Below are 22801 nucleotides of genomic sequence, written 5' to 3' on the forward strand. Positions count from 1 at the left end.
AGATGCGAAATTTCATCGGAAGCCATACCGACGACGACGACAACGACGACGACAACGACGTCGACGATGACGACGACGACGACGACGACTGCGTGGCGAGATGCGAGACCTGCCGAAAGAGAAAAGAGGGATGAGGGAGGAAAGGGAGAGGAGGGTGGGAGGGAGGGGGGTTAGTACGAATGAGAGCGAGTTGGTCCGAGTTTGTGAGTTCCAAGCCAAGGGGATTGCCGTATATTAAAGTACTTTTCGCTTCCCTCTTTCTCCCCCTCGCCTTGCCCCTCACCCCCTGTTCCCTTCCATCCCCTTCCAATTCGTCTACCATCCACCAATTCATGCCACGATTCCACCGGCCGCCCTTTCCTCCTAAATCTCTTTCCCTCCTGTCTCGTCTCTCATTGCCATTCGGACCGCGGGCATCGGTAAGCCTTGCTTAAGCTGGCCGCATATTTTGCACGTAATATTCCAAGTCGGATCTATCAAAACCGGACATTCATTGGAGTCATTATATCGCAATCGCATCACCCACCAATATTATTGCTTTTATTCTTTAATTATAAATGTGACTCTTTGATATCCAGTGTATATACATATAATACGGTACACGATCCTCTTATAGGGATCTATAACGCGGGATAAATTAAATCCGAACGTCGCGTAATTGTGCATTGTACATCCACCCCTTCGAGTTTTCGATCGTAGAGAGATTCGAATCACGCGAAACACTAATCCACGTAGCACAGACAACTTTAATACGTATGCTGGGATGAGTAAGGGGTGCTCCTTTTGGTGCCATTAGTCATTAGCGATTCTAAAAGCTCCTGAGGTAGAATATTACGGCGGTGGCCACGGCGGCAGCGGCTTTTACCATACTTCAGCTTTATGTAAGGCTCATTCATCAAAACCCAACGAGGCTGAACAGCAACGTAGGATAGCCCTGGGTTATATATCGTGGCAAGCTACTTACGATCTGTGATCATATCCCATCGTCACTTTGAGCTTATCAGAATTAAAACTTTCCCTATCAGGAAAATGAAATTCATTAACCAGGAGCTTTGATGCGTTACGGTCATTTTCCACCAGGGCTGAATGATTATGCGAGAGACGCAGGTAGCAATTAGTTCAATAATTCTTGCATAAATGCTGTATTCGATAATGTACAACCTCGCCTCCCTACAGCCAAACTACAGACGACGAAATTTCCTTTCATTGAAACTATTATCGATGTCACCCCGTAAGCTCGATGCTACGCTTTTCGAATGGCTGCAGGTGCTCGATGATTACGACAACCGTTCCAGGGGCACGCGTCTCTAGGTGTGTTTTCTATCGGCTGGCTTGCATCGCAGAAAGTTTGACCGAGACGGGAAGATGAGGAAAGGTGAAAAGCTGTCAAGCATATCAGACGTTCAATGGAGCGTATCGACGGACCATTACCTCGGGCTCTAGAGAGAAATAATAAAAATACCATTAGTGTCTCTTCGCCCCGGTGGACGACGTGAGCATTTCACCCCAGATTTCGGACGATTTATCTCACCCTCGACCACTTTAACGTCTTTGTCACGGACTCTCCCACTTGACGAGGCTAATCCCTCTTGCAGACCTTCGACCTGCACCATCCTATCATCTAAGAAGACCGGACACGATCTTAAAACCCGTTCATGAGCTGGAACGAAAATAATTGCATCGTGATTCCTTTCTCAACCCCATTATCTCTCACTGATTTCTTCACTTTTTCCTCCTTGTTTCTAAAGCTTTCCCGCGCTTTTCCCCCAACCCACTCCCTCGATATCTCTCGTCTCACACTCCCCACCCACTCGCAGTTCAGGCACGGAAGCAAGAGCGAGATGGTATAAATCTGCTGGTGGCATCTTTGTCGAAAATAAGATAAAAATCTAGAAGCCACGGGTCGAATAGGGAGAATAAGGGAAAAAAGGAGAATTCCCGAATAAACACATCTGCGCCTCTTTATAGCCGCGCTCGCTGGCTCCTCCCTTCCTGACTGTGTACCGTGCGCATTATTAACTCAACCACCGGAAAATGTCAACCGAGGCTGCGGCTTTCCGTCTTATCTCTTGCTTTTCTTTATTTTAGCACTATAAAGGCGTTTCCTCTTTCGTTATCCTTCCTCATGGACTATTATCGTAACAGTAGTATATTCTTTGCATCCAGGGATGTTCGCAGGATTTTTTCCGGGGGGTGCAAAAGTTTTTTTTATGCATATTGGTTTCTAAACTCACGTTGGTTTTATTTCCAAATCCTAGGAGGTGCAAGTGCACTGGTTTACACCCATGTCTCTTGATACAGGTTTGAATAATATTACTATTGAAATTATTATTGTGTATATAAACTATAATAGACCATTGATTAATGAAATTATAAATCATTGACGAGTTTTTTACTATAATTAGTGAAATTTGCGAGAGGAAAAAAGAATAGCGATACTTGAAAAATAAGACAGTCTTGTTACGAAAATTAATGTAGAAGGATCAATTAGGCGTGGCAAAGAATGAGGCCCTTGGAGCGAAATGGAAAATTTTCTCGCATCGGAGCCGATTCTGACGGGGCGCAGTCGACTGCTAACCCTTTTCTCTTTGATCCTCTTATCTTAATCGTCCCATCCAAGCATATTTTAGCTCGAGCGTCTACTGGAAGGTGAGATGGTCCTGCGTGAGACAGTATATACTTTCTAGTAAGCTGGACTATCGAGATTTCGGTTTGTGCTCACGTAAGACTTTGAATGGTTTTGAAGGTATGAAGGAGAGGGAGGCAAAGAGAGAAAGAGAGAGAGAGAGAGAGAGAGAGAGAGACTCGATATCGGATTTCCAAACGTTTTAATCACCGTTTTTCTTCCTTCCCCGTCCCCTGACGGATGGTAGAAGGAAGAGGCTGGTGTACGGGTCCCCTTTCCTCTCTACGCGATCCTCACGAGAAAGGAGTTATCGCCGAAGGAAGGTACAGCAGGCGAGCAGAGCGTTTTCCTGAAAAGGGGCTGGGGATGCCGCCGGGGGGTTGAAACGACCCCCACTGCCAAGCGCGGGGCTGAAGTCTGAAAGATAAGGTGGCCCTCTTCTCTCTTGCGCGGCCTCCTAGATTATGGAATGGCACTTTAATTACACTAATGGGAGAACCAAATGTTAATTACAATTCGAAGTCCAGAAGAGAGACGATTCGCGGGATCTTGCGAGAAAAAGAGAGAAAAGGGTGAAAAGAGCGGAATGGAACCAACGTCGGATAGGTCGACGGAATCTCTACTTAGCACTTGGGAGAAAGCGAGAAAGGGAAAAGAGAAAGCAGACAAATATACAAAAATAATGCCCTGATTTTTTTAAGAGATCTCCTCAATATTTTATTCTAATATATTTTAATTACACAGCCCTAGTATTCTTATATAGCAATCCTATCTGTTATTATTATTAATAAATATTAATAATCTAGATACATATATTTTCATATTATTATTTATTGAAAGTTGTCTCGAGGAAGATCGTACGAATGCTACTATATATCCATCGTACAAGCTTTTCAATTTCTGAATTTAATTGGAAGCCTTTGAAAGAGGAGACGAAAGAGTATCATCGAGACATGCTGCACTAATCGTTTCGTTGCTTCAGGAAGGATGTCTTACGATTACCCTAACTCTTGTATAACTACATAACAGCTTCCGTATCCTTGTGGTGTATAAACGAGCTATAACTATTTTATGGACCCCCGTGAAACTCGATAGGATATCAGCCAGCAGGGTTTCTTCTCGATTCCCAGTACTGTATGCTTTTTGCTCATCTTTGCGATTGAAACTGAACAACAGAAGCCTATCATAAGCTAATAAAATCATTGTAAAGGCAACCTTAAAATCGAAAGAATAAACTGTATATATATCTTATGCACAATTTATTGAAATATATAATTAATGTTTATTATTTAATGAAAAGATGCAATAATTAAAAGTTAGCATGTATACTTGGCCAAATGTTATTTGATCGATTTTTCTGAGATTTATTTAAACAAAAAATTAAATTCCAATCCGCGCTCACAAAACTACGTCTATTTATATTGAATCGAAGGTGGTGGGAAATTTTCTCGTTTAGAAACTACTCGCAAGGGTAGAAAAATTTCTTCATCTCGGTGCTGCTGTTTTCTCAGAAGATCGAACGATGAAGCGACGCCGACGACGACGATGACTATCGACTCCGGGACGGGAGTCGAGGCGACGTGGCTCGGCATGGCATGGCGCGGCGGGGCGGGTTTCAATTTAAAGTTGGACGAGCGTGTCGGGATTTCAATGTACAAAATGCGTATGCTAAACTTTTCGAGCCCCTCGTGGCGCCCCTCTTCGCCTTCGCCGAATTCTGACACTCGTGCTTCAGGCAAAAACCAATGGTGGACAACGTCCGTTCGACGTTTCACGGCAAAAATCAGCAAGTCTGATGCGGCTTCAAGTAGAAAGGGCCTCCTACAAGTAGAGAGCGTCATTATAGTCAGACCGCGCCACCGGGACAAATGTCCCACGAGCACTTTGAAGTTTGCTTCCCAAAGGACAAATTACTTTTTCCATCGGCGCAGGTATCGCTGGACGAGGCTCTCAATTTCCCTCCTACTCTTACACTCGCTCGTTTTATCAATTTCAATCCTGTCGATCAAACCTTATCAATACCTATGGACCTCCACAACCGAGCTGGATACTTATCATAAAAATAATAACGTACTTCCTCGTACGCATATATATATATATAATAAAAGTAAACATCAGAGCGGATATGATTCCTTCAAATTTATATACAAGCACGTTTTCTTCTTGGGAAGGTGGAGGGGGAAAAGACGGAAAAATGTAGAAGCTTGCGGAATATGGTTGAATAGCGCAAGGCCATCTCGAGTGGCGAGAAGTTTCGCCCCAAGAGTTGGATTACCGCGTGGCTTCGGTCGGATTTGAAAATCGTGGAGCCCTCGGGCACGAGGGACGGGGGTTAGAGCGTGATTGATTTTGCATACGACACGGATTGGACAGGTTTGAGAAATTGGACTGGCTTTCAGGCTGGTTTGGCCTCGCTGCTCTCCTGCCCTACCCCCTCTCCTCCTGCCATTCCCTGTCCTTTTCGCACTCCCAGCTCGCGCTCCATAGTCTCCGTCTTCTTCCGTCCCGCTATCGCGTATACTTCATTTCTACCGAATTTGTCTCGTCCTTCTTTCGCTTTCCCTCCATATCGCCCGAGCTTCAGACTTGGACGTTGCTTTCCTGGCGTGCGCGACGCGTCTGTATATATACACGTTATACCCGATCCCGAGCGTCTATCTCTCTGCCTCGAAAAAGGGGGAAGCAGAGCCTCGTATCTTTCGCTTGAAACATCCAAGAAGATTGGCCTCCAACGAGCGATTTGTGCGACCTTCGAAGATCTATTTATGACTGCTCTCTCGCTCCCACTCTTCTGCTTCCCATTATATCAAGCCTCTGTTTATTTTTACGGGAACAAAAGTGCACAACGCATTAGGAAATTAGTGCCTCGGTTACGTATAAGGTCCAAAGGGACCTTATCCGAATGTCAAACTGCATAATTTAGTCGATTTCATTTTGGGCTTCGTTCAAACGTTTTAACCCCTTCGCTGTCGAACAAAAAGCAGAATATCTACTTTGGGAGTAATAGATTTCTGAAATAATGGTTGTATTAAAATTTGGAGTTTGATTGGTTGGTATAAAAATGATTTGTTAGAAATGCACACGTTTGTCGTGCGAATTATAATATAGATATTATTTATATAAAAATTATTTAATTTTTCACAGAAAAATTGTATTTTGAGTAAAGAAGATATTTCATCGTACAGGGATATTTTGAAAGTGTTATTAAAGCTTGGAATTTTACGTGTATGCATTTAGGAGCGATGCGGCGTAAGGATAGGGGTACAAACGGGTTTGGTTGACTCGAGACTGCTCGTCTGGCGCTATCTTCCTACGTCGTCGGAGTGGATAACAGGCCGAACGATTTATTCTAAACCTTTATCCGGGAGCCCCTCGAAATTTATGAAAGAAGACGCCCGTTTAACCGACTCGCTCAGTCATCCCTCACCACGGTGGTGAAGTCACCCTTCTCTTGCCAATTTCTCTCTCTCTCTCTCTCCCTCCCTCTCTTTATGCCCCTTATACCAACACTCCTCTTGCTTATACCCTTCTCTCTCCACTACTCGCTTCACCCTGAAACGCCGTGCTCGTGTGTCAGCCCTTTATTTTATACCGAGCAAAATCGGTCCGAGTTGCTCTTGAAATTAAAGGGGATGGCTCACCCTCGACGCGTGATCGGGATACTAAAATCTTCCGATCGCACCGAATGGGAGTTCCTTATTGGCGGCTGGAACGAAAATTGAGAGGAAACCAGGAACAAAAGATCACCTTAAGAGAATTCTCCGAAGCACTGCTGAATACGTCTCATCCCTTGCGAATAATATATTACAGCCAATATATGTTAAAAAATCAATATTTATTCAAGTTTTATCAATCGTTAAGTCAGCTTTCTATCGAGAATAATAAAACATTGGAATATAACATTTTAATAAATATATATATTACAGCATTTAATAATGATAAATTAATTAAGTGATTTGCTTCTTGTGCAATTCAATGATCTTGACTTTTTTCTAATTACAGTTATATCTGAGCAAATCACGGCAGGGTGGTCTGTTGAAGGAATCGCGGGTATCTCTTACTCCTGCAGTCAGCACAACAACCGCGCGCCAGCAAGGTAAGTTTTCCCCTTTAATCTCTCTTGGGTTGGCGAAGAATATTTTTGAAAAATTTCTGAAACGTCCTCAACTGCAAAACCCTTTAGGGTTTTCCATCGGAGAGAAGCCTTGGTATTACCGAGCGCACAGTAGCGAAAGCATCGAAGCGTCGTTGGCTCCGTTGTTTTCTCATTTTACTCGGCACGACGGCGCCCGGCTAGAAACTTTCGGCATACGTGGTGAAACTCGGTTTAATATTGCAACGCGTCGGAATATTCCGTTGCTGAGTAGAATCGAAGGGTCACACACAGCTCTTTTGCCTTGTATCGAGCATACAAACGAAACTTCTTAACGCAGATAGGAGAGAATGAAAAGTCGATCGAGAGTGTATATATATATATATATATGTATACATATAGGTCTGCGAGGTGCGTGTTACTTTCTCACTTTAATGCTGGCACTTTTAGTGCAACGCTTGCATGTAAATGGCATCTAGCACAGACCACTTATCTCGAACCTTTACACTTATCAGTAATATCGACGTTACTGACGGAATGTTACACCAGTAGGTGGAAAAATGAATGAAAATTGTCTGCAATGATCCTATGCAAAAAGTATATAGAACGACTACATTGCTCTTATCGATTTAACCATTATACTCGTGAACAAACTATCACACATTACGTGGCTTTGTGTTTGAGTTCTCTGGGGACAAGTTTTCTTTCAAATAGACATTTTATTCAATATTTGGGCTTGTTCTTTAATCTTCTTAAATGAAATAATTAATACTAGTTATACTATAATCGATATATAGATAACATTTTTTATTTGAAATTGCAAGACTGTGATATTTCCCAACAGTTTGTATCGCAATTTTTAGTTTCGCTATAAAATAGTCTTTTCAATTTAGGATTGGTTCGCGTGGAAAATTTATTGTCAATGTTATCATTGCAAGTGATAAGAAAAGTATTATCGACTATCGAAAGAAGATGCTTATTAGGAATTTTCTAGCTCTTGACCAATGTCAATTTTACGATTTTCATACCGTGAGCACGGTGATGAAAACAAAGGGGATTGGACGTTACGGGACGATAAGGTCCTATGGCACAGTGCATAAGCTCACGTCGAGCAAGCATAAATATTCTAATAACTTTGAAAACTAATATGATTGCATCCATCAGGAATAATATCTTGCTCCAAGTGGGCACCGTGGCTATATTTACCTGGAACATGAAATGCTATACAGGGTTGGTGTCCAGCGTGAACGCATTTGTTCACAATCCTTGTATTCGAGGGTGAACCCAATGGAGAGACAGTCGTAGAAAAAACGTTAAAAAGACGTTCGAATGGTTGAAAAATGGTTTACGTTTATTTTTTCTACGTTTTCAAACGGTTATATTTAAACCATTATAAAGAAACAAAAATTTAACGTTTATTTCAAGTTGCCAGAACAACGGTTATTCTACTAACGTCTAATAAACGTACAAAAAACGTTTTTAGCCCAACGTTTTTTTCAGTAACCAGCATTAAACGGTTGAATTTAGGCAACTTCGGTAACGTATTTTAAACGTTAACATTTTCTGAAAGAAAAAACGTTTAAAAAACGTTATTAGTACAACGTTTTTTCTATAACCTTAATTAAACGGTTAAATTGAAGTAATTTTTCTAACGTGTTTTAGACGTTAATTTTTTAAAGAGAAATAACGTTGAATTTACGTTGAACTTAAAACGTTTTTCCAATAACCTATAACAAATAGTTGAAATTTGGCAATATTTTTAACGTATTTTTAATGTTGATTTTTTAAAGAGAAATAACGTTTAACTTACGTTGAGAGAACAACGTTTTCCTCCCTAACCAATATCAACCGGTTGATTTCAGGCAATCATTCAAATGCTTTTTTAACGTTGAATCTTCTAGGAGAAATAACGTTAAACTTACGTTGATGAAGCAACGTTTATACTCATAACCAATAGGAAACCGTTGAATTGATGGCGTCTTTCCAACGTATTTTAAACGTTGAGTTTTCCAGGAGAAATAACGTTTAATTAACTTTGAGGGAAGAACGTTTTTATCCATAACCAATTCGAAACGGTTGAATCGATGGCATCTTTTTAACGTGTTTTAACCGTTGATTTTTTCAGAAGAAATAACGTTTAATTAACGTTGAGGGAAGAACGTTTTTACTCATAACCAATTTGAAACGACGTTTAATTAACATTCACATGTAGTTATAAAGCAACGGGTTAAAGCTTATAGGATTCAGTTTATCTATGAAGCATTTTAACCTGTTTTATATTGATTAAAAATATTAGTTTTGTTAACGTTATATTTAACCATTGGTTCTACATGAATTTTCTAACTGTTAGGTGAAACATTTCCCAATGGAGAGATGTTCGTTAAAAAAACGTTGTGCGGTAACGGTTATTTAGGTTAAATAAACGTTGAGAAATTAAGAAATGTCCACATTTTCTACGTAGTTATTAACCAAACTTTTTACGTTTAATATACATTTCAAATTCACTGCTAATAAACGTATGTACTGCATATTTTAGTACAATTATAAACGTTTATTTAAATATAGTTGTCAACGTTTATTTTTTAAACGTTCTAATAACGTTGAGAAACAGGGAAATGTCCACATTTTCTACGTAGTTATTAACCAAACTTTCTACGTTTAATTTACATTTCAAATTCACTGCTAATAAACGTATGTACTGCATATTTTAGTACAATTATAAACGTTTATTTAAATATATTTGTCAACGTTTATTTTTTAAACGTTCTAATAACGTTGAGAAACAGGGAAATGTCCACATTTTCTACGTAGTTATTAACCAAACTTTCTACGTTTAATTTACATTTCAAATTCACTGCTAATAAATGTATGTACTGCATATTTTAGTACAATTATAAACGTTTATTTAAATATATTTGTCAACGTTTATTTTTTAAACGTTCTAATAACGTTGAGAAACAGGGAAATGTCCACATTTTCTACGTAGTTATTAACCAATCTTTCTACGTTTAATATACATTTGAAATTCACTGCTAATAAACGTATGTACTGCATATTTTAGTACAATTATAAACGTTTATTTAAATATATTTGTCAACGTTTATTTTTTAAACGTTCTAATAACGTTGAGAAACAGGGAAATGTCCACATTTTCTACGTAGTTATTAACCAATCTTTCTACGTTTAATATACATTTCAAATTCACTGCTAATAAACGTATGTACTGCATATTTTAGTACAATTATAAACGTTTATTTAAATATATTTGTCAACGTTTATTTTTTAAACGTTCTAATAACGTTGAGAAAAATCACTGAAATATTTCTTTAATTAGCATTGCACATAAGAAATTAACAAAATCATATAAAATACTAAACTATTGGAGTGTGGTCATTTAAAATCTTTAATAATAGTAATAAAGTTCTAGAACATGCCAATCATTGCTTAATCACAGAAATACCTAATTTGATACTGATTTGTCATGTAATATTGTGCGTGGTCTTATGTATAAGATGTAGTATTTGTTTCTTCCCATTTTCAGCTCTTACAGGTCTACCCAAGGATTTGCAGTCAAGCAGTTTTCAACGTAGCGTCCGCAATATATGCGTGTTTCGATTTGTAGCTTGTATTTGATTGAATGTTTGAAACTGTATAAAGTGTGCTAATTAATTGATCTACAATTATAGAAAACTGCATAATGGCTGTCGTAGAAGTTGACGCAGGTTCGAATCTCACTGCGGGATATTTTTTTTTTTTTTTTTTTCGAATGTAGTTGCCATTTTATTGGCTGTTATACAAATTAGTTAACGGTTTTTAGAGAATATTTCCCTATTTTGTTTACAACAATAATCCAAATATTATTTCAAAGATAACGTTATTAATACGTTAAGAAAATAAACGTTGACAAATATATTTAAATAAACGTTTATAATTGTACTAAAATATGCAGTACATACGTTTATTAGCAGTGAATTTGAAATGTATATTAAACGTAGAAAGATTGGTTAATAACTACGTAGAAAATGTGGACATTTCCCTGTTTCTCAACGTTATTAGAACGTTTAAAAAATAAACGTTGACAAATATATTTAAATAAACGTTTATAATTGTACTAAAATATGCAGTACATACGTTTATTAGCAGTGAATTTGAAATGTATATTAAACGTAGAAAGTTTGGTTAATAACTACGTAGAAAATGTGGACATTTCCCTGTTTCTCAACGTTATTAGAACGTTTAAAAAATAAACGTTGACAAATATATTTAAATAAACGTTTATAATTGTACTAAAATATGCAGTACATACGTTTATTAGCAGTGAATTTGAAATGTATATTAAACGTAGAAAGATTGGTTAATAACTACGTAGAAAATGTGGACATTTCCCTGTTTCTCAACGTTATTAGAACGTTTAAAAAATAAACGTTGACAAATATATTTAAATAAACGTTTATAATTGTACTAAAATATGCAGTACATACGTTTATTAGCAGTGAATTTGAAATGTATATTAAACGTAGAAAGTTTGGTTAATAACTACGTAGAAAATGTGGACATTTCTTAATTTCTCAACGTTTATTTAACCTAAATAACCGTTACCGCACAACGTTTTTTTAACGAACATCTCTCCATTGGGAAAGTGATCTCTACTGATGGTAGTGGTTACTCTAATCGAACTTTATTTCGCTCCTTTGTCCCCAGAAAATTGTCATGTCCTCTTCGAGTCTACGCACTACTGCCGAACAGAACACACACACACATACGCAAAACAGCGTACACATAGAACTATGCAAATTATAGTACCAATTTTTCTTGCTTGCAATTACGAAAGCCAGGTAGTATTTACGGGCAGTAGGCTAAAAAAAGTATTAGAAATGTTTAACTCTCCGAAACGATTTTTCAGTGAAATTATTATAACATTGATCTACAGTCGAAACGCGTGCAGTACGTTGCCTAATAACACGAGTTTGGAAATTTGTATTGTTTAATACTTATTTTGTGGAAGCTTCATAACGAAAAAAAATTCATTAAGCATACGGAACTTTATCAATGGAGGTTTGAATGAAATTCGAGGCATACTGTGAAATCTAGCTGCAGGCGGGAGAAACGAAGGAAGGGGTGGGTAGAAAGGGGAAGGGTACAGGGTATGGAAAAGCGAGCAACGAACTCGAGTGCTGGAAACAAAAGCCCCGACGTTTCAATTAGGTCCCTTATTAGTTAGCGATAATAGGGCCAACACCGTTGAAACTAACAGGTCGACCGGAGCTTTCCAGCGCTTAACCGTAGGTTCCGTTTAGGTTCGCAAAGCTGTTTGCGTGGAATCGAGCTCTTACGATATTAAGGGCTGACTAGGCACTCACCGTGGGGCCACCACGTTGTAGTCTGAGCCTTGCCCCTTGCCCTGCCCGGTACTTATAGCTATCCCTAACTACCCTGGCTACCCGGGCCCGTTGCAGCTGAGACAGCCAAGCCCGGCTTTTGCATCCTTCCGAGTTGCCGGACCTGTCCGCAGCTTGCCCGATTGATTTTATCCCGCGACCATGCAAATTCGCGGGATTATACCTTTGAACGTACCCTCTTTAGTCCCTCCTGCCCCTCTCCCTCCTCTGCCTATCAACATCTTCTCCAAATCCACCCAACCTCCATTTCCCTTTATACGATTCATTGTAAAATGAGAGTTTGAAAATTCAATAATAATTTTCTCGTAGAAGAGAAATTTTGAGAAAATATGAATATGGAGTAAATCTCTATCGGTTGCATCGGTCGATCGATCCGTCGCATCGAATGATCATCCAGCACAGAAAATTTAGGAGTTAGCCGAGCTTTGGCGTGTGAACCGAAGGGTTGGAAGCTGGTTTGCGCAATGAAATGGGAGTAAAGTGGCGTAGGTGCCAGAAGGAATTTGTCGCAAAAGCTGGTTGCAGCAGTCGCCTGCGGTCGGCCGCAACGATCCGTTCGTTTCATCCGTATGTACGTTGCCAGAGATAGATATAGTAGGGAGAGAGAGAGAGAGAGAGAAGCTATTACAACTGTTCCACTATTGCTTCGAGCCCTTCGAAACTAACTTAGGTTCGCCAGAATCATACCTATACAGAGATGAATGAACTGCGTTGAGCTAAAAGTAATGAGTACAAATGACACCGAATCTTCCTAATTCCAACATTTCCAACCCTGCTACTATCTCGCCAATCTCTTCCAAGATACATTTCAACCCCACACCTATACATCTACACCTTCTCAACAACATCCACCTCCTACAGACGAGAAATCGAAATGAAACATTGAAAATTCCAGTGCAACCCATAAAATGACAATCATTTACAAATTGCAACAATATCTTCGTGTCGATTGGACAGATATACAGCGGGGGTGTACAAACGCAGGCAGTTCGATTTTCAGTCGACTGAAAATTCTACAGCCGTCAAGTCATGGACGCGTAATCATAATAATAAATCAATGATTCGTCGCACAGACTCTAGGCGGTATTACACTGCAGGATAACTCGATTTACGACATTGCGGTACGGTATCACGTTCTGGAGTGCTAGTGTTCGCTAGTAAATAGCAAGAACAAGCAAGCGTTGGCTGAAATTCTCAGTCCACACGGTCCAAGGCGTCGCGCCGAGTCGAGACTCGAGTCGACCAACCCTAGACTCGAGAATTGGGAGGATGTTGGAGGGATGGTGTAGAGAGTGGAAGGAAGGTGGGTGTGGGAGGGGGAGGGGGAGGGGGAGGGGTTGGAGAGAGGAGGAGAGCGGTAGCGACATCTTGTATTGTCAGATCCCTACGCGACAAATTCATAATTGCGTTAATGCGGGTACGGCGAGGGGTTCTTGCCGCAACCACCGCAAGGCGCGCCTTGGCGTCTTGCGGCTGTGAGTGAACGAACCGAGCAAGAGCAGGACAGCCAATGGTCTCTGGGTACGGGCTCGTTAATCTTCCGAGGATTACCAAGAGGAAGTATTGCCATTGTGTATGCCGCTCCTTCTCGAACCGATAATTATTAATTAAATCGATCGAACGAGCCACTCTCTGCGATTTATCGACCCAACCGCCATTCCTTTCCCAGACGCATCGAGATAAAGTTTCAATAAAGCAGAGAGCGAAAATAATCGTCTACATACCTTACCGAACATTGCAGCTTTTTAAAACCGCTAAAATTCTCACTGCCACTGCAGCAACGTTCAAGTATAAATTCGTTTATGGCTTTGGTATAGGAGCCATTGGAACGGCAGAGTGATTGCAATTTTCGATAAAGTGTCGAGACTGAGGCACAAAAGACTTTTAAAACGATACGGCGTGCAATTAATGTAGCGTTACATCGAGGCACAATGAACGTTCTATGGAGTAACGCGTATATGTATATGTATATATTAAAGAGTGTAGAGAGAGAGAGAGAGAGAGAGAGTGACTGACAAAATTTATACTGCAGTTGATCAACAAAAGAAGGCCTGTCGAGTATACCGGACAGTTTTCGAATGATACTCGTTGAGAGTGACGAGTGCGTTAAATGTGGAGAGATTTTAATTAAGCGGTGTTGATCTATTGGACGATCATCGGAATCGCGACGGAAAGGGTCATCCGATTCGCACGAGCAGGCACGAGAGTGAAATGCAGGATGAGCCGATTTTGGTGCGCGTGCCTCCAGTCGCTAACGGGACGAGGGTAAAGAGGATGGAATCGCAGAAGCGAGAGAAGCTTTCAGCGAACGAGTCGAAATAAAACAGTGATATCGAGGCATTTCACGCACGAACGAGAACGTTTAGCAGATTCAACGTGCGTGCCGACACTCGGCTACCCTGCTTGCTTTCATTTCGTTTCATCCCTCTCTCTCTCTCTTACGCACACTCACTCTCCCCAGGCATACCACTCCACCCTTCCCTTTCCCTTTATCACCCGTGCCCTAGCTCAGCCCACGGAAAAATACTGTTCTCGCTGACACCTGTAGCTTCGCCGTTCTACATACGTACTACGTACGTATACCTCTACGTCCGCCAACCTGCCACCGACAAAGGGAGATAAAGAAGGGGATAAAAAATTTACCCCAAGTAGAACCCAATCTCATCGAAGCGCACTTCCTCCGATGATTTTGCAGCCCAGTAATTGCAGGAAGATCGACGCTCCTTCAATTTCACACTTTTACGTTTCGTCAACCAATTTATATCTCGTTATAATTTTTTTGGTTTTTAAGCGTTTAGTATGAAAATATTTTTATATATTTTTGGTAAAGTGATTTTGTAGATTTTATGGAAAATGACAATTTTTAGGTTTAACGCGTATGGCGAGAAGTGGAACTGTGAAAGGGGAAAAGGAGAAGCTCTACAAGTGGCAGACTTTACTGGAATTAAGAATAATCCTTATAATTAGTCGATCTTGTTCTTCTCGCGAGAAAAAGCTGTTCGTTCGGTTTTTATTCGGTCTCTCGTAGGAAGAGTATATATCTGGCAGTGGCACGGAGGCCGACACCTCGAAGAGGAAAGCCGCTCGTGCGGCCATAAAGATATTTATCAGGTGACAGCCCTGGTCATCCTTTGCGATCCCCTGCCAAGCTTTTTCCAACCCCTGAACAGTCGCGTGCCACTTTTCCACAGCAGTGGTGTTCCCATTTGCTTGATGTCTAGCACGTTTTCCCCGTATTTGTAACCGCGGGGTTACAAAAGGATTTTTACGAAGCTGAAGCGTATAAAGGGAAAATATGTGTGGGAAAAAGGGTGACGTCCACTGCAGCCAATTTGAAGATTCGGCATTCGTTAGCGGAATGATAGGAACGGTTCGAAAATATACTGGAAGCGTAGGGAATAATAACGCGCGAGAGAGAGAGAGTCTATATACATATATAGTGTTGCAGTGAAATGAATATTAGTGGACGCTGAGCGTATCCCGAAGTGTATAGCATCGACTGCGAGGGTGGTTTGCGCGTTTGGGGGGATAGATGAGGAGGGGAAGGAGAGTGGGAGGGGGAGGGATGACCGACGCGCACCGTGGGCGTGAAATCGGGTGCCGGACAGGACGTCCGCTCGACTCGGTAGCCGGCGGACAATAAGAATCGATATCTTAATTAACGAACGGCCAGTCGTTGTGTGGGGCATCCTCGACGCTGCGGTATTGGTGTTGGTGATGGTGAACGGGGTGGGGGGAGGGGAGGCTGCAGCGGACGCGCCGAGATCCGGACCGGTTTTCGATGGGGAGTAACGCCGGACGCCGGACCGGAAGTGGGAGTCTGCGGAGCCCCGTGGACCTCGTCGTCCCACCGGAAGCGCCATTCACGCGGCCCTCTCGCGCTCGGCTCTCCTCCACCATCCACGCCGTGCGTCTCGCTGAGAAGAGTCACGACGCAGACGGCGACGCCGGCGTCCTGGCGAATACTCTCAGCCCCGTCACTGATACGTCCCTGAATCAACAATGTCACCTACGAAAAAAAAGAATCGACTCTTCTCTTTTCTCCCAGCCATACAAAAAACTCCACCACCCCTGTCACTCAAACAACTCCTGCAATCCCTGCACTTCTCCGAATACGTAACGTACGGTGTAATATAATAACGACAGTGTGTATATATATATATTTTTTACGTATACGTGTGTTACGACAGTTTTATTCAGGAGCAACATATAACAAAGCTTATTGTAGAGCTCGAGAGACGCCTCGCGATAAATAAATAAAAATCTTGCAATAATTGGATTGCAGTATCGAATCGATGAGGCTGCATGTATTGGTGTGGCTAAATAACGTCGACTCTGATTAATATCACGGCGAGAGAGGCTCGTCAGGATAAATTAACGGATTCCTGTATAGCAGCGGATTCTTCCAGAATGCTTTTACCACTACTGACTAATCCGATAAAGTGGCAGTCTCACACGAACCTCTTTCTTCCAGATGACCTTCCATCTAATAAGCTATGACACTAAGCATTCTGTATTGACTAATAAACTCCCATTTTAGGCTTGGCGCTAAGAAAGATTTATCTGATTTTCCACCCTTCTCAGGAAGCACTGGAGCGAAGTATAGCATTCGTTAATCTCTTGAGTAAATACGTGTGATTAGGAAGACCAGCGTTCCTAGCTCTTCTGTATAAGGTGTATCCTGATGGGAATCCTTTTGTGCCAAGGATCACTGATTCGCGTACGCGTCCGTGCAGGACGAAGTCAGTCGGAGCTCTTCAAGGTCGCAAGATAGGGAAGCTCAATCAGGTCTCGCTTTGGAAGCCAATTTCACGAAAAGGAACGAGAGGGAGAGAGAGAGAGAGAGAGATGGAATGATTATTTGCTCGCGTTTCGGACAGCACTGGATTTGACCTCTCGTTAATCACCAAAGGACCCGGAGTACCAAGGCGAGTCGGACAAGCAGCGTAGTTGACCACAACGACCGAGCCCTGCCCTGTGGACAGCCCTTAAGGTCAGCAGGATTCGAAATACTCGGGCCAGATGACTCCGAATTCTGGAAATAGATATCCCCTCTCAACAAAGTAGGTATATATCTATATCCAGTCCCGAGAACGCATAGCATCATTAATTTTCATCATTCGCTTTCTCCGCATGGACAAATCGTTCCACGGTGAATAATACATCGGAATGCTGCGCTGGAGAACGAGCTAGTTCCAACGGAAGCCCGTATAGTGGGTACTTTCTGATGGAGTTTGCCTGATGAATTAATGTTCAATTGCACGATGCTCAATACGGTAAGCGATACGTGCACCGATTTCACGCAGGACGAGGCAATGCCTGGAGCAATCGTCGTCGTTGGTTTGTACACGCCGCTTAATCGGTGTATTAGCTGGCTTTGTGGTTAAGCTTTGCTATTGCCGAATTAGGGGTGATTCGCTTCGAAACACACCCTCCTCCAGTCTCGTTGTACCTAGGCAAAAGCCTCCTGTGCTTTCCTGATCTTGTCTGCGGGATGGACGTCTTTCTTACATTGGCACTGTTCCTACAAATACCAATTACCTCAATTCCATAATTATTTGCTGCAATTATCCCTTACAAGCCCTAATTCCCTAATCTATACAGCTGCAAACTAACTCAACCATATAAAATCTTTCGTTCCGGGTATTAACTCTTATGGAATTTCCTCGTGGAAGATATGCAAGATTAAAGATTTCTCGAGAAAAATATTTTTCAAGCTAAGACTCGTTCTTCCTTTTTTTCGTTCAAACTCCTCGAAAGGTCTTTGAGTATATTAGACGCCAGTGAAATATGTCACTCTTTTATTCTCGGCGACTCGGCCTCTTCGAGGGTGATCCGAGGAAGGAGCAACCGCAGGATCGTGTGCGAAACTCGGAGGAAAGAAGAGAGAATAGAGGGTGTTCGAGAGAGAAAGAGAGAGAGAGAGAGAGAATACACCGCGGGGGATAAATAGAGGTGACGTAATTACCGAGATTAATGCGGCCTTGAGCTTTTGGTGGCAACCGAAACTCCCGCTCCACGCTTTTATCTCGTGAGCTATCATCCGACCCCGCTCTTTCCAAACTCTCTGCTTTTCTCTGTCTCTACCTCCGGAAAGTAATTTGAGGCCGAGAGGGACTGGTTTTAAATTTTACTTATCCTCGGGACTTGAATTTACTTGATGCTGTAACGCCGCGGGCGAATAGCCATCCCAACGCTACTCTCTCTCGGTGACACAACCTGATTCGGGCTAAATTTCACGATATAATAGGAAAAAATTGCACTGGGATCGAGCAGTTAAGGTTAGACGAATGAAAGTAATTCTCCATAAGCGAGTTTAAAAGGCAACAATTTTTTCATGAATTATCAGCCGCAGTGCTATATAGCAATAAAGATAACGATATGGCAATTTATAAGAGACTGAAAACGAAAAGAAGAGTTAAAATTTTCAGTATAAACATAGAAACGTTTGATAAAAAATTCTCAAGGCTTGTCGAGAGATTTTCAGGATACAACATTGGCCCTCGACATTGTTTCTGTTTCTCTCTCGGTCTCTTAAGAGAGACCGTCCTTTTCTCTTTCGGTGGAAAGTGGAAAGTCGGCGAGAATCAGGGGCGCGGAGTACTTCCTCCATTCAGCGAAAACACCGGCAAGCGAGCTTTCCTCCTGCAGCTCTCGTCGTTGGAAGAGGGCTACTATTCACCATCTCACCAACACTATAGTAACAGCATCAGCAGAGCAGTGGCAGTAGCATTCCCACACCCCTTTCTTTCCCTTCCCTCGTGCTTGGGACGCCACGACGCTCGAGACAATGATATCGCAGGAAGAGAGAACCACGGCCCGCTTTACAACTCCCAAAGGGGCTGACGTTACCGGGGCGAAATTAATATCATAAATAATATCGTAAAAAAATACAGACCGCCAAGCACAGCGGTGTTACCGCGGAACGCTTCTCGCGGCTTGATAAAGAAAGGCGGAAGGAAGGCTTGGGGGAAAAAAGAGAAAAGAAAATCTTTCGCCTTCTGACACGAGCGTGCTGCGAAAGACGGAAGACCGTCCGGAATGAGATCGTGGATTATATAAGAGGATGAATTTGCTATATATATAAGAGTCAAACGCCTGTCTTTCTTCGTTACTCGTATATTTGTGATTAACTCTTTCTCATTATTAGAAGTCAATTGCAATGAAAATTGATATAGAATTTCGCGGGAGGAAAAATGTTAAACACGAATTTAGTATTTCTGCCATGAATTTGATCGAAAAAGGGACAATTTTCTCAAAGTTGCAGCAGAATTGGCATGAAAATGACAAAAGCGATTCTTATAGATGGAAGCAGGAACACCATACACGTCTCGCCCCTTTTCTGACCGACAAAAGACACGTTAACGCGTTGCTTGAAAACGGAGGCTTTCGGTTGTACGCGATACACACCGAGGTTGTATCGTAGCTGTTGCTTCCCTTCGCTCGCGCGCGTTATTCACCGAACGGCATTATAATCACCCTGATGGCACAAAGCAGATGCCCGCCTACTCACTCCAGTTTAGCGCCAACAACCACGCACCTTCCGCGCCATCAAACGCTGATGACACAGACGATATGACGTATGTATGCGCTACCACGCTAATTCGCCCTATTGTTATGCCGCTCGCAGAAACTAGGCGAAGCCACAGGTAGCTGAAATTTAATGCGACTCTCGCTGATGTCGACTAACTTTGTTCAACCGTATATGTGTGTATGGTTGTGTGCGTTCGATAAGAAGCTTGGACAATGACGTCTCTGATGAAACGAAAAAATCATGTGTTTGGCTGCTGGCAAGAATAATCACGACTCCTATGCGATATTTGGTCAAGGTGATGGTTCATTCCGAGTTTAGAGTTCGTACATGAAATATTATTTTACTTCGTTCTTCGAATTAAATTCGTCACTCAACCGTATATTTATAGGTGTATATAGTTGTGTTTGGGGTAAGAAGCTTGGACATGGAAAATTTCTGGTAAAAGGAAAAAATCGCATGCATTGGCTTCTGGCAAAAATAATCGTGATTTCTGTACGTGATATTTGGTATAAGGATGATCGTTAATTGAGACTTATCTAGCTCGTATCTGTAATATTCTTTTGCTTCACTCTTCCGGTTAAATTGGTTCTTGATGCTTGAAAAGTTTTTGGTTACATGCCAGAAGTGTAGGGAGCTCGAAAGCTGGACTGCTCTCTCCGGGTAACTGCGTCCTCAAAGGACCAGTCATTGGTCCTCAGCCCGCGGCAAATCTGGACGAGTTAACTCTCGAGTGTCGCGTTTTCGTGCTTTTTCTCGCAGAATGAAAGGCGAAACCACGCGCAAAAAGAGGTAAATTGAAGGTTTCCCTAATGAAATTAAAACTAGACTTTGCAGAGCTGCGCGCTAACTTTCCGTCCACTCAGTCAGTTATCTTAAATAAATACGCCCTCCGTCAAGCTTCTATATACCATACAGAATAATCCTACCTTTTTTTTATTTCCACATTTTCGCGAAAGGAAGCGTTGAACTTTGCAAAAGTTTGAATTTTTTAGCATTGCAGCTGATTTATTTGCTCGCTCACGGTCGATGGTGGATGATTATTTGCTCGTGTGCGTTTATGTAAAGTAGAAAAATATGAAGTAAGAAATTGAGCTTTCGGTAGCAAACATGTTAAACTTTTTGCAATAATTGTTTTGGTAGTAAGTTAAATTTTATACAGATCCAACTCTTTATCGTTATCGTTAAGACTGTCATTGGCCTAGTGAGATTTACGCTGGCACATATCGCGTAGGCGGAAGCGAAGAGCGTTATTTGCGTACGATTAACTCCGCGCGTCTTCCTTCCCACAGTTTCCTTTTTCTTCGAGTTCTGCCAGCAGGATATTCGGTTTGTAGCGGCGTTCGCTACATCTGGGTAAATGGGTCAGAAACTATCGTCGCGCACTTCCAAGCCATCTAACTTGTTCCCAAGCCAAATTGGTCCTGGCCACCAAACGATTCGCTAGATAGGATACGATAGGATAGGGTATGGAATAAGATGGAACAGGCCTCGACGTAAGTAAGGGATCATCGACTCTGGCTCTGCTGAGGTTTTAGAATTTTTTTTTTCAAACAATATACACTCGTTATTTAACGCGAAAGATTTGCATGCACAACGTCAGACACTGCTTCCAATAATTGCGTTCTTTCCGAAAGCATTGCAATTTAATAACGTTTTGGTAAATAGTTCAGCGATTGAAGTTATTACCACACAAGTTGCCAGAGTTTAAACTTTGTACGCAGCTAACTTCACGTTAACTGGTAACTTTAATAAGTTTTCCTCATCGTCGCTCTGTTACGATTAAATTCCATCTTTGCTTGTTCAAATTGTTAGTATTAATTTTGCATAATTCCTTCAGTCAGCACCGATGAAAGTATATCAACGAATAAGATTTTAAACAATAGAATTTTTCATGGAATTATTATTGATTCGAGGAAAAAATTCCTCGCCATTTCAAATCCAGTTTTATTTATTTGTCAACTTCATCAGACCCATTGTTCGCAAAGTTGGCGTTAAGCTCTCGGGGATCTGACAATATTACTGAGAAGATGCGACAAAGGCGTACACTGTCGCGAGGTAGCATTTTATTTTTAAGTGTCCCCGCGTTAGAGGCCTTCCTGTGACTTTAGTGGGATCATAAACTGTGCAAGTACATAAACGAACTCGAGTCAATAACTGTGCACAGGGTGCTTGCTTCGCAGCGCGCGGACGAAACTTTACTGCGACTCTCGTTTTCATGGCGGATGAATCTACGGTTTATTAAAGAGAAAAAGAAGTATCGGCGCAGTTTCCCTAATAAATCCCATTGGCGTATCAATCGATCCCTCTATACCATAAATAACAATACTAAATAAGAAAATACTGGAAATATTTGAACTGAACGTTACAGCTGGATAATGACAGTGTTATGAGCAAGGTCGGATATTAAAGGTTCTCGATATATTAGCGATGAGAGCTGGTGTTTTAGGATTTTCAAACGCGAAGAATGCTGAAAGGAGGCTAGTCTCCAATCTTGGTGGTAAATTCATGGTACAGAATTTGCGAGGTATTCGTGGATCGTGGGCACGCTTTCTCGATAGGTTTGGGGTGGGGTCTGGCCGGTACATCCGGTGGGATAGCGAGAGATAAGCAGTCCATAGCAGAACGGGATGAATAATGAAGTGAGTAGCGCCTTGGCCGGAAGGCTAGATTCGGCCGGTTGGCTAGAGACCCTGAGATTAGCCCTGAGTTATAGCATTAAGATCACATCTAATTGTATCAGTTGGTCCAGCAGCCAGCATGACTCTCTATCTGCCTATCCATCTGTACCTCTTAGTCTGCCTAGTCTGGTTACTAACCTGCTTACTCGGCCTTCTCCTTCCTTCCGCGGCACTTCCGCGCCATTGACCGGGACCTTAAACGCCACCAACCGTCGATTTGCTTAATCTTCCGCTTTCCCGGGACTTTCCAGGCTTGCGACTCCGTCTCTACTACTTGCCGCTCGACAAAACTATTCGCAAACCACGCTTCGTTACCCATCAAGAGCGTTCATTGTGTTCGCCACTCGCACGTGTAACCCTTTCGTGCGTCCTCCTGGCTTTCGATCTATATTGCTTAATACGTATGTATATACAGTAGGTATTTTCTATGTATATATCATAAGATTTTCGTATTTCAACCTTGGAAAAATC

General features: G+C 41.8%; 1 protein-coding gene across 1 annotated transcript in view; it reads left to right on the top strand.

The window, feature by feature from the left end:
* LOC136780648 (uncharacterized) overlaps positions 1 to 22801 on the top strand; it is a 236409-nt gene that overhangs the window by 124094 nt on the left and 89514 nt on the right. Inside the window, exon 4 of the mRNA XM_066739165.1 lies at positions 6629 to 6722. Within this exon, the coding sequence (XP_066595262.1) occupies positions 6629 to 6722 (94 nt within the window). The remainder of the gene's footprint in view (positions 1 to 6628; positions 6723 to 22801) is intronic.

This window comes from Prorops nasuta, unplaced genomic scaffold (assembly GCF_024137725.1).
Source record: "Prorops nasuta isolate Cenicafe-Biocafe unplaced genomic scaffold, Cenicafe_Pnas_1.2 PNAS00019, whole genome shotgun sequence".
Lineage (NCBI taxonomy): Eukaryota > Metazoa > Arthropoda > Insecta > Hymenoptera > Bethylidae > Prorops > Prorops nasuta.